This window comes from Triticum urartu, chromosome 4A (genome assembly GCF_056163025.1).
Source record: "Triticum urartu cultivar PI428250 chromosome 4A, HENAU_Tu73, whole genome shotgun sequence".
NCBI classification, from domain to species: Eukaryota; Viridiplantae; Streptophyta; class Magnoliopsida; order Poales; family Poaceae; genus Triticum; species Triticum urartu.
In genome coordinates this window covers 17,158,346-17,170,385 of record NC_141876.1, presented here as the reverse complement: position 1 = coordinate 17,170,385, position 12,040 = coordinate 17,158,346, and the positions used below count along the sequence as shown (strand labels likewise).

At 45.9% G+C, this 12,040-nt stretch overlaps 2 protein-coding genes across 5 annotated transcripts; one reads left to right on the top strand and one right to left on the bottom strand.

The window, feature by feature from the left end:
* Positions 1 to 4,488: 4,488 nt before the first annotated feature.
* LOC125550294 (putative pentatricopeptide repeat-containing protein At5g13230, mitochondrial) lies at positions 4,489 to 7,245 on the bottom strand. Of its 3 annotated transcripts, XM_087517539.1 has the most exons (4): positions 6,520 to 7,245; positions 6,371 to 6,442; positions 5,174 to 5,328; positions 4,496 to 5,083 (listed from the first exon to the last, which is right to left on the bottom strand). In XM_087517539.1, the coding sequence occupies exon 1, from the start codon at positions 7,233 to 7,235 to the stop codon at positions 6,555 to 6,557; it is 681 nt and encodes a 226-aa protein (XP_087373665.1). In that variant the 5' UTR covers positions 7,236 to 7,245; the 3' UTR covers positions 4,496 to 5,083; positions 5,174 to 5,328; positions 6,371 to 6,442; positions 6,520 to 6,554. The 3 variants fall into 3 exon arrangements, with proteins under 3 accessions (XP_087373664.1, XP_087373666.1, XP_087373665.1); XM_087517538.1 differs by having other exon boundaries at positions 4,489 to 5,083; positions 5,174 to 6,442; XM_087517540.1 differs by lacking the exon at positions 5,174 to 5,328 and having other exon boundaries at positions 4,495 to 5,083.
* A 112-nt stretch (positions 7,246 to 7,357) lies between these two features.
* LOC125550293 (putative B3 domain-containing protein Os03g0619850) lies at positions 7,358 to 10,036 on the top strand. Of its 2 annotated transcripts, XM_087517537.1 has the most exons (6): positions 7,358 to 7,515; positions 7,655 to 7,784; positions 8,556 to 8,883; positions 8,971 to 9,161; positions 9,290 to 9,439; positions 9,520 to 10,036. In XM_087517537.1, exons 2-6 carry the CDS (start codon positions 7,695 to 7,697, stop codon positions 9,886 to 9,888), a joined length of 1,128 nt encoding a protein of 375 aa, XP_087373663.1. In that variant the 5' UTR covers positions 7,358 to 7,515; positions 7,655 to 7,694; the 3' UTR covers positions 9,889 to 10,036. The 2 variants fall into 2 exon arrangements, with proteins under 2 accessions (XP_087373663.1, XP_048569219.1); XM_048713262.2 differs by having other exon boundaries at positions 7,372 to 7,515; positions 7,592 to 7,784; positions 9,290 to 9,625.
* The last annotated feature ends 2,004 nt before the right edge of the window (positions 10,037 to 12,040 follow it).

Here is a 12,040-nt window from a genome sequence, read left to right as displayed (position 1 = left end):
TGTAATGCTTTAATTGACTGGATTAGTCTTATCAATCTTATCGATTACACACCATCCCCATCCGACCAAACCATAACCTAGCAAAGCAGCGATGCATCTGGATCACAGGAAAGAAAAAAAATGAAAATAATTCCTTGCCAAAAATTTGAGGAACAGGTTCTAGAAATAAAATCAGAGAAAAATATATGGTAATATATTCATTCTGTATCACCAAAGTTAGCGAGAATGGTTAACCTGTAAACATTTTTCCTTGCTTTCGAAAGCCTATATTATGAATTAAATATATTTCATGCGGCCATCCAGGACCAATTTTGATACAAAAGGAGCAACACACCCACAACAGTCACGCCATGACAAGGAGTAAACCCTTAAGCAAGGCGCATTGCCTTATTCCCCGCAAAAAAAGGTGTTTTGCTTTTACAAGTTTTACACTGGGTACATATTTTTTCTCTAGGCCTTCATTTTTAATAATTCATCTTGAATAAATACCAACACCCTAAACTTTTGTTACCATGGCACCAGTAAAAAATTGAAATTACCCTCTCCGTCCGGAAATACTTGTCATAGAAATGTACACAAATGGATGTATCCAAAACTAAAATACATCTAGATATATTCATTTCTCGGACAAGTATTTTCGGACGGAGAGAGTATTATTTATACACAAGCACCAGTCAGCTAGTGTATCTCTATTTGTGATGAGGAGTCAACATTAAAAAAAACATATTTCATCGTTCTCCCCGTAAAAGAAAAAAACATATCCCATCATACGTAAAGTATCATGACAAATCGAAGGTTCAAGATAGTTAAAGTTTAAGGGTTTTTTTTTAAAACATATTCCATCAGACATAAAGTTTTGGAAAACAAAATTAAGGCTCAACGACACTGGGCGACTTTAACTCGGGTGAAAGTGTCATTCTTGCACTTTATACTAGCTTGGATTGCACATTTATCATTTTGCAAAAAAACAACGGTTGATCCTGAAGAGCCAGTTAACATCAAGGCTGTCCCCCGCAAAAGTAAAAGAACATCAAGACTGTCACGGGCGTTGGGGCGCAAAGGGCAATCCGGAGCCGCCCGTCGTGATCTCCGGGGTCCCATAGCATAGCAGTTCATACGTGAGGCTGAGGGAGACGAGATGTTATTGGCCGGCAATGAAGGCGAGATTCAGGAATCCGACCCTAGTCTATGCCCGCCCATGTGGACCCCAGATTCTGGCCCACCGGCGGGGGCCACCACCCAGAAGCAGCGGCACCGTTCCATCCAGCTCCATCCCTCCGGCGTCCCGTCCTCTTTGCAAACCGATTTTTTAACCACTAATAATCCACTATGGTTCACTCGTGATTAAAGATGAGAAAGCATCATCAGCCGTGATTTAACAAAATTGTCCCATCAATCTCTAACCTGCTTATAATAAGTAAATTAAACTAAAAGATGGATTTTTTTTGTCTGCGCAAGACAAAACCGAAGCTGTGCTCCTGTTTCTTAAGAGGACCGGTTATCCGATAGTGTGTTGTGTCCTACGCTGGTGACACTCGTGTGACGTGGTGCTGGCAACGTGCGCTGAGGTGGGCCCCGCCGTGTCTCCGTCTGCGTGCGTGAAGCTCGGTCGGCAGGAAGGGATACGGGATGTATCGATCTTTTTTTTTTGGCAACAAGGAATGCACGTATATTATTAACGAAAAAAAATGTATACTGTACAGTATTATTTATTTACACGGGAATGGCCAAAGCTACGACCACGACACGCCCACATACGGCACGCATGGGCCAAGCACGGCGCTAACAGATTGGGTCGCGTCGCGTCGGCGCAAGCGAAGAAGGGATGATGACGGATGAGATGCACGCCGCGTGCCCCCTTGGTCACCACCGTCGCGCGCAAGAGGAGCAGCCGTGCGGGCCGTGCCATGCGTCGCAACCCCGTGGCTGCTGAGTTTACCCACTTATTAATTTCCTTCTTAGCACTGATGCGGATGCTCCTACAAATGCACATACACCACATGCATAATATACATATCTTATCTGTACGAGCACCTTCGAAAGATTAGATGACACGTCATATTAGAAAGATTGACGAAATCGGCATAGACGTCTTCGCAGTCAATGGGAGAGTCTCCTCCCACTGAATGCACATCATCTAAAGGCTGGAATAAATTTAGAAAAATACAAGCACCAATGCTTAATATATGTGGGGTCGGGTAGGCCAATGTGGGTCAGGTTCGACGTGGCGACACGCCCGGACCTCTCTATATCCGTCACATATTTATGTTCGATATTAGAGGTGCTAGTCAGTCTAGGCGTTTGAGGCGCCTATCTAAATATGTTTTTTTTTAGAACCATGGCTACACGAAACTAAGTCATGGTGTAGGTATACTCATTCCTCATTACATTCCTCAAGTCAGCCGAAACGTTTGAAATGATCAGGAAATCTCCCATCGCTCTTGCCTTCGATGCCAGTTCATGTGCTAGCTTATTCTTCTCTCTTGTGACAGCACTGACTTCCGTTCGCGAAAAAACCTGGAGGAGCCCTTTGATATCAGAAATACTGACACAACAAGCTGCTCTGCACTTCTCCTTTCCATTCAGGTCCCGAGTTAGGACTGCGCAGTCCGTCTCTAAGACCAGGTTCCCGTTGAAATACTTCGCAAATTCCCTTAACCCCAACTCTGCCGCCGTGGCTTCTGCCTCTTCTACAGAACTGTAGTAAGGTAACTTCCTTCCCAGCGATAGGAAAACGTGGCCCTTATGGTCTCTTGCAACTGCCCCGCCCCATGCTTCACCCGAGTCCGCAAGGAAAGCCGCGTCCGTGTTTAACTTGACGCCACCTGGTGTGGTGCCTCTCCATACCCTGGTTTCAGAAGTGGTCGGCATACAGGGTTTGGTTGGGAATAGACCCCTTCTGCATTTGTCTCCTTCGCTCCAGGGATTTTCTGCTGCCATCTGTATCTCATCATCTATCCGCAATAAGGTTTGCGCCGCACCTGACACCGTATCTTTCCTGTCACCGTGAATCACATTGTTTCTAAGGCTCCAAGCTTGCCACAGAATTAGCATTAGCTTGGTCCTAGTTTCTTCTCCCTGAGATAGTAGCAACAGCTGTAACCAGTCCTCTCTGTGTATGTGAGGACAGATTCCTTTGGCAGCTGCCAGTAGGATCTCATTTCTTGCCATAGGGCTGAACTTCTGATACATGCGATAACGGCGTGGTGCTCATCCTCATTCCCTCTCCCGCAGATCTCACACACACTATCCTCAGCCACCGTTCTCCTGAACGCATTATGTTTTGTCGCGAGCGAGTTTGTGGCAACTCTCCATCCGGAAATCTTGACCTTCTCGGGTATCTTCGCCTTCCAGATTGCGTCCCATATGCTACGATCCCCTGGAGCCCGTGATGAACTAGTTGCCCTGTCTGCGCCATTTGTTTTTAGGGAGTGAGCAAGCTTGTAGGCGCTCGTGACCGTAAATATACCTGTTTTCTCATAATGCCAGGCAACGCAATCCTCAACCTCAGTCCGTGGAATTTTCAGCTTGCATATCTCCTCTGCACCAAACGGTTGGAAGATTTGCCTCACTAGTGCAACGTTCCATTCCTTAACTTGTGCGTCAATCAGCTGGTTCACCCATCTTAGTCTGGATCTCCTTATGAACGATGCCACCTTCAGCCCCTCCTCTCTTGGAATCCACTGGTCTCTAGTGATCTGGATGCTTCTACCATTGCCAACTCGCCAAATGAGGCCTTTCTTTAGGAGTTCCGGCCCAAACTCAATACCTCTCCATGTCGGGGATGCATCCGAAAAGAAGACGGTGTCAAGGAGATTCCCGTTAGGGTAGTACTTCGACTCCAGTACCCTAGCACAAAGAGTATCAGGCTTAAGAAGCAATCTCCAGCCTTGCCTTGCAAGAAGAGCCTGGCTAAACAGGCTAAAAATGGTTTTTCTGAATCGTTTTTTTTGACCGGTCAATGACGAGGGCGTCCATCCAGACATATGAGGGGGTCCGAGTGCTCTAATTAAGCTAGCTATCTAGTGTGCCTTGTGTAGGGCACGGATCCGCATTATCGACGCACCCTGGTTCCGTGGCCCGTGGAGATCATGGTGGCCGACGATCGGACAGCTCACACTTGCCGACAAGCTCAGTGGAATGGGCACGCCCATCTTTCGCCTCTCGTTCTGATCCACCGCCTCCTCGTGGATGACGGGTCGACACGGGAGAAGGAAGATGAACATAAAGAGCCCCAAGAAGAGGAAGCGTCATGTCGGTCAGCCCGGCCGAGCACACGATGGATCACGCATGGCTGGCACGTGCTCTCTCTGCAACTGCGTATCGTATCGTACCGTCGTGCCAACCGATGGACCGGGTCTCATAATTCCACAACATTTTCCATTTCTTTCGGAAACGTTTGTGCAATGGAGCCTAGCTTGAAATAGTTGTGGTTATCATCGCTGTCACCTGCCCGAGGCTGCCAAATAAGTCGAGCTAAACGGCGGAATCTCTGCCTGTTACTTCACGATTTGGCACGTTCCACGGCGAAAGCAACCGGCGCTGGATTCCACAAGTATCAGCATCAGTGACTCTGCTGGATGATCATAACTGGGTCTGGATAAACATAATCATAATGGCTCCATATAATTAAAGTCGAAATGCCACGCACACGAACGCGAGGAATTGTTTGCTTCCATGCAGTGTGTCTGGCACGTACTGTGGGCGCGATTTTCTGAACATCTTTCACGAGGCTGTTACTCAGGAGTCTTCAACTGCTCACCGGCAACCATGGATTCAGACCTCGAGAACTGCATGGTCACAACTCATAAGCACGTACACCAAAACTGCCGCACGTATCCAAGGCCACAAGTCCACCGCACCGACAAGGATCGAATGCGCCGCACCCTTGCTCCCGTCTCTGCAATTCGAATTTCAAACCATGGATGCCGATGATCGCCTTCTGTTGGTGCATGCATGCATGTTCGGCGCCGCGGAGGAGGAGGATGTAGAAAGACCGACGCCGGCGCTCCAGATGTCCGCCTCAGGGCCGTAGCTACCACGAGGCATCTCCGGCGCCGTGTGCTACGGGCTGCCCAGTCACCTGCAAATTTTGCCAGTTAACCGTTGATTAACATCGTATAATATCATTAGCTTGCAAAATTATTATTGCCTTCAAAATAATGAGGTCAACCTGGGATTGGGGATAACACCCCGTGATTAATGCAATGCACGCATCAAGGTCAGGCGAATGAAGAAATAGTTCGTCATCTTCCCAGCAAAATGCACCAATTCTCCATATAGCTCAATAAGGTTGCCAGAATCTATGATCTGTAGGACAGGTATTGCCTGATACCAAAGAGAGAATGCAAACCAGATCCTCATACAAGTAATCACAAATGCTATGAGCCAGACTCATAAAATCATTGCAGAAAGCGTTCTGTATGACACCATCTTCTAGCCTGATAGCCCAATACAGATATGCTAATGCACCCAAACGTATGAAAGCATGGTTCGAAACCTAAAGTTTCAATTTTAAGAGTATGCTTAACGGCAAATTATGTGAGCTCTAACAATTATTACAGGAAAATAATTCCCCTGCGCATAAGCTCCATTAAGAAGTGTGAATCAACCAGAGTGATATGAACCTACATCCCTGAACTTTAACTTCGGACAGTACATTCCCAATCTTAGCTAGGTGATAATATTTTTATCTAAAAGTAAGTATCTCTGAAACATCAAATATGCAGCTTTGATGTATGTTTCATCGATCCTAAATTTAGTGAGCTTCAATATTCACACCTGGTCAACTTTTCAAAACTTCAGCACTAACCAGGAAAACAAATTGAAGGTGTCATTCTACTGCCCGTTGAGATGTACAATGGTGTTCAGTTCGCTGATCCATTTCAGGATACCCAAGAAAATCATCGATAAAGGCAGTATCCGCACTTTGCCAACTAAATCCCTGTTCTCAGGAGAAAGATGAAATGTTCGAAGTCTATTGCTATCATAGCCAAAACAACCCTCTCTCTTTAATCTTCATTGACAATGACAAGGCAATTTCATTATCAGAGGGTTTCACAAGAAACCACGCAAAACATGATGTTTCCTGTATCCTTGAATGTAACATTCTGGAGAGGGCTGTCAGGTTTAATCAGGGATGAGGCAGGCCATTCGGCTCGTGCAGGTGCTCTGCAGTTGCGTGTTCTAAGCCCAGTTGATTGGGATGCGCACTAATCTTTCTCCCTCCCTCTCTTTTTCTACCTTCTCAATACATCGAGACGGAAGCCTTTTGCGTTTTCTCTAAAGGAAAACAGCCTGGCGAAGGTGCATATACACATCACAATGAGATATGTTCATGAAAAAACCGTTGGAGCTATTGCATGTTTACCTTTGCTAAGTCCAATCAAGCAAGCATTTTTTTTGTTTTGTTTTGCAAATTACCGTGCTGATTGATGCCAACCTAGCACATTAAAGTAGAACTGATGAGCACAAATGTCACTGAGAGATCAATTCAGAATTTGAGTTCACAAAGTGTACCTGGTACATGATTCGGCCGAACGAAGAGTGCTCTTTTATGTCCAGCGAACGGCGTCCTTACCCACGATGCCATCAAACAGGCGCCTTGCGTCGCCGACAGCCCCGCACATGGAGTAGGCGTCGACCAGCGCGGACCCGCTGAAGGCGTTCCGGTCGTGGCCCAGCCTGCACGCGCAGGCGTGCACGGCCCAGGAGAGCCCCAGAGCGTCGTCCATGGCGACGACCAGCTTGAGCACGGAGGTGAGCATGAACTGGTTCACCTCGTGCCCCTCCCGCCGCAGCCTCCGGAACAGCGCCGCCGCGGCTTCGGACTCCCCGCGCAGCGCGTGGGCCTGGAGGAGCGTGACGAAGGACACCGTGTTCCGCTCCGGCAAGGCGTCCAACACCCTGCGCGCGCCGGCCAAGGGCCCGAGCTTGGCGTACAGGTTGATGAGGACGTTGGCGCAGAAGATGTCGAGGTCGAGGACGCCGCTACGCACGACGTGGCCGTGCACGGCGCGGCCTCCGCGGGCGTCGCCGCGCGCCAAGCAGCCCTGCAGCAGCCTGGCGCACGCGTGCGCGTCGACCCCGGGCACGGGCCTGGGTTCGGGGAGGACGAGCGAGGTGAGCTCGTCGTCGAGCCACTGCAGCGCCGCGCTGGCCGCGAGGGTGCGGCGGGGCGGGGGCGTGTGGTGAGGGACGGCCGGGAGGAGGCGGCGGCTCGCTCGCCGGATCATCGGCCGTGGCCGTCGAAAGCTGCGAATTTGCCGCTTGCCCCCCAATACGTACAGTACGTACGTAGTAAAATAAAAGTATACCCAGTTTTGTCGCTGTTATTACAGGCCAAATGCCACTCCACCCCTGTACCACTGAACCAGTGCCCCCGAGCTCTGTTCCTTCCTCCCCTGTTTCTTTTCCATTCGATCGAGCGCAGCCAATGGCGAACTAGGGTTTCGGCCCCTCCGCCAACCAACGGCTCCGGCGAGCGACGGACGAGCGACGGACGGGCTTAGCCAGGTTAGGCTCTCAACCACCTCCTTCTCGATTCGTGGGCAAAGGGAGGAGGGTTTCTCTTACTACTATTGTACTGTAGATGGGGAGAAATCAGTGGGGAAATGGCTTCCTTTTCTTGATTTCTGTGGTCGCTGTCCACCAGGCCGGAGCGGCGGCGGTTGCAAGAGCAGAGGAGCTGTGCCATGTGGTGGCGGCATTACCCCCGCAACCACGTCGGCGATGACAAGACGCAGTTCGTCGCCGTGGCTACGGGTGGTTTCAGGCACAGCATGGTCAGTTAACTTACTAACCCCTTCCTCGCATCAATCCACTTCCTCGCGAGAGCTCTCTCCTTATGCACAACTTGAAATGCCACTAAAATTATTTGTTACTTGTGAAATCATCCCCTTCCTGAGTAAAGGGGTGTGCTTTTTATTTGTTAGTATTACAGCATTTCATTCTTAACTGTGCTGTGCAATACTTGGCCCTTCCTACAACATTCGGTTGCCATTGGAAGAAAAGAGGGAAATGCGGTAGATTAGATCGTCATTGCTCGTGACTGCATTTGCTTCCCAGGCAACATTTTTTTTAATCCCAGCCTTGCTGGGCTAGGCTTGACATTTGGAAATGCGGAGCTAATCTAGCTTTCAGTATATTTTCCTTGAAAGAGCTGTTTCAGAACATTTTTTACCTTCCGAAAATTTGTTTCAGAACATATAAACGGGGTAGTAGGAGAACAGTGTTGGTGGAAAGCTCTTACGGAGATAATTAGTATATTATTACACTGCTGGTCTACTATCATTAGTGCTATTTCTAATTTGATACTAATTTGGTACTTTACTACACTGCTCGTCTACTACCATCATTATGCTATTTCTAAATTATAATAAGGTAATTCATGTCACTTAAGCGCATATTTTGCCCATAATGCGTGTTCCAAATATATGAGTTTTTGTTTTGTTTGTTTGCCATGCCCTTTTGTATTTCCTGAAAATAGCACGAAACTTAAGTTGTCACAGACAGTGAGCCTTGTAACTCAGTTTATCTTCCTTGTTCTTCAATAGTGCATACCGCAGGAGGTTGGAAATCATTTGGGGAGCATGATCTCGGAGACCATCAAACTAGAAGCTCCTAATGGCATATTCCATATTGGAGTGTGTAGAAGAAAGACGGGTGAGCTAGTTCTTCGGGCTGGCTGGGATAAGTTTGTCGCAGTGCATCACATAGAAGAAAATTATTCTTTTTGGTTTGTGTACCGTGGGAACTCTACCTTTAAGGTTCATATATTCAATTCTAACGGTCGTGAGAAGGCTACTTTCTGTTCTAAACCACCTTCTGAGAGCTTTGGTGGTGTTCCACCTGCCGCAACTTGCGATCATCATGTGCTGAATGGTAAGATTGATTATAGTATTCTAAAGTCTAATACTACTTGTACCGTGCTTTTGTGGTCATTGTAGTAATAATGTACTTGATGTGCAGAACAAGTACCGTCTGTTTCTGGAAATGTTCAGACCTCAACTGACTCTGGCTATAGCATGTTACCTGGCTGCCATCTAACCAAAGCACAAGATGAGAAAGTACGTGAACTAGCTTGTACCATGAGATCTCAAGTTCCCCTTTATGTGGCAGTCATGAACAAAAGCAATGTCAACTTGAAGGATTGCTCTGTTGTAAGTTGGACATTTTCCCTAACCATTTCTTGGTTATGTTATTAACCCCATTAATAGGACCCATTCCTACTGCAACTGGTCAAGATTCCATCGTTGCAATAATGTCTTTTTATTTTGGGTTACTGCAGAACCTACCGTTAAAGCTTGTGGAACATTTCAAGGAGGACACATCTAAAGCTACTATTCAACTAGAAGCCCCTAATGACATGATATATGGTGTTGAAGCTTGCAAGCATGGTGATGATCAAATAGTCCTCCAATATGGGTGGAATAATCTTGTACTCCCTCTGTAAACTAATATAAGAGCATTTAGAACACTACTTTAGTGATCTAAACGCTCTTATATTAGTTTACAGAGGGAGTAGATGCTAATCGCATACAAGAGAATGACCTCCTTGTTTTTATAACCAAGGGTAAAAAACGCCTTGAAGTTCGTATTCTTGGCACAAGTGTTCATCAGAGAACCTCTTCATGCTTTGACACGAGAAATATTTCTAGTACTCAAGAAATTCGTGAAGATTCACTTGAAATAACTGATCCACCCCCTCATACAGACTACTATGCGAGTAGTTCTGATGATGATCACATTATGGAAGAAGGATACTATGTGAGTAGTTCTGATGATGATCACATTGCGGAAGAAGACTATGTGAGTAGTTCTGATGATGATCACATTGTGGAAGAAGGCACTAGAAAATCATGTGTTCTGGGATGGGTTGGAGTCTAGCCTGCCTCTAGTTAGTGGTACTGTGTGATGCTCAGATGCATATTGTTAGTGGTTTCTTTCGTCCCCGGTCCTAGTTTGCTCAGGTGTTCATTTCTAATCCGAATTGGCACCGGTATGAAAGGAAGACGAATCATGTGTTGTTGATTAAGGTTGCACCCTGAATAACATCTATATCTATATCTATATCAATATAAAAAGACCCAAAGGGACAGATCCAACTGATCTCGGCCATCAAAGTAAGTCAATCCAACGACCTAGACTGCTCCAATGGCGAGTGTTTAATGTGTTTAACGCGCAATTAATATGATACCAAATATTGCACTAATCACATAATTAATGCACAAATAATAGAATGCCTAATGTCCGCATGCAATTAATATGTTGTCTAAATAATAACGTGCATTGCACGTGCGCATTTACTATTTTTTAAAAATGGTTAACATGTAAAATAACATAATATCCAGATTATACACATTTTTCTAATCACATTTCATATATAACATGTTAAATTCGTGGTTAATGTTTAGAAAATATGGATATTCTTTAAAGCAATTTGATATGTACCGCGGGTCGATTAACCCAAATGTCATAGGGTTTTCTGCAAAAACTAAAATCCGACTTAAAACTGGCCTACGGGTTGATGGGGTTTTTCTGCAAAGGTGAAAATCCGACTAAAATCTGAAATGTGGGTCGATTACTAGAAACATCATAGGATTTTTTTTTGAAAAATATCATGATAAACCAATAATATTTATACCCTTTATTTTTTTTGCGCAAAATATTTATATCCTTTATTTGAAGGTAAAGATCGGTATTCACATCACATAAGGGTTCAAGTCATAAACTTGGCATGATCGCATTTTTTTAATATTATTAATTTTTTGATATTATTAAAGTTCAAAAAATGTGTGCTTAATTTTTTTGGGAAAACATCATCACAAAGTAATCACTTGCGGTTCGCTCACTGATCATCATCATCTTTGGACTCGATTTTTGTGATTGCTATATAAAACATGGCATGCCATGCGGGGGTTGAGTCCATCATCGTGATTGTTTTAGAAATGGCCGATGTATATCCGATTCCGCTGTGTACTGCCGATAAACTTCTTTCATCGGGTCCCGGTCGGTCGGTCGGCAGGAAAGAAGATGGAAACGGAGAGTCCGAAGAAGAGGAATCGTCGCATCAGTCCGCCCGAGCACAGCACACTCTGCAAACGGCGGGGGCGTGTGGCGAGGGACAGCCGGGAGGAGGCGGCGGATCATCGGCCGTGGCCGTCGAAAGCTGCGAATTTGGCGCTTGCCCAAATACGTACGTACGTAGTCTTTGGGCCGCATCATGCATGTCTTGTCCTCCGGTGTGCGTGCGTGGGCGCTGATGGCCATGGCGCTCGCTCCAACACTCCAACGTCGCTCCTCCTCCTGGATGCATAGATATGCATGCATGCAGTCGTTCGCCGTCTTTTGTAGGGTTCCGGATGGCGGCTGCCTCCCAGCTTGGTCGCTTCCTCCCGCGGACAAAGGCTGGTACGACACAGCCCCAGCATCGTGCATGACATCGGTACAGATGTCATGGGTGAGTCCTCCTTCCTCTGGTTCCTTAGTAAGTAGATAGTACGGTACTTGGTGGATCATTTGTTCCTTGTTATGAGCATCGGTAGCTATTTCTCTCGTGCATTACTTGAAGCTATGTGTGGCATCAGACCTATTGTAAGATTGACCTGATTGAAAATATGTTGTTGTGATGGTTGATTACAACTTCTATGACCAAATATGAAGAGTACCGAAGTCTATATATTTTTTAACACAAGATCAGTTTCTCATTGATTGTTTTTTGGGTTGTACATCTCACTGGAGTTAAGGAGCGTAATAGTTCTGTTCACCCAAGACACATGTGACGCTGCAGCTATAAACAGTTTTTTCATTTTCTATTATTTTTCTAAAAGATTCTGCAATTGGATCACTTCACCTCAAAATTGAACTTTTCATGTAACCTATGTTTTGTTCAGTTAAATATCTGAGAAATAAGCTACGAATCAAAGAATCACTTGTTCCTTTAGCTTAACATAATCTGGTACTGTATAAACAGGCTGATTTTAGTTCGAGAACCATCATTTTTAGTAGCGAGTCATGCTAGGATTAGGATTTACAGTCA

Excerpts from the sequence above, each read along its gene's own strand:
- LOC125550293 (XM_087517537.1), top strand. The coding sequence starts at position 7,695 with ATGTGGTGGCGGCATTACCCCCGCAACCACGTCGGCGATGACAAGACG. Across the intron at positions 7,785-8,555 it reads GTGGTTTCAGGCACAGCATG|TGCATACCGCAGGAGGTTGG; the intron begins GTCAGTTAACTT and ends GTTCTTCAATAG. Across the intron at positions 8,884-8,970 it reads CGATCATCATGTGCTGAATG|AACAAGTACCGTCTGTTTCT; the intron begins GTAAGATTGATT and ends CTTGATGTGCAG.
- LOC125550294 (XM_087517538.1), bottom strand. The coding sequence starts at position 7,235 with ATGATCCGGCGAGCGAGCCGCCGCCTCCTCCCGGCCGTCCCTCACCAC.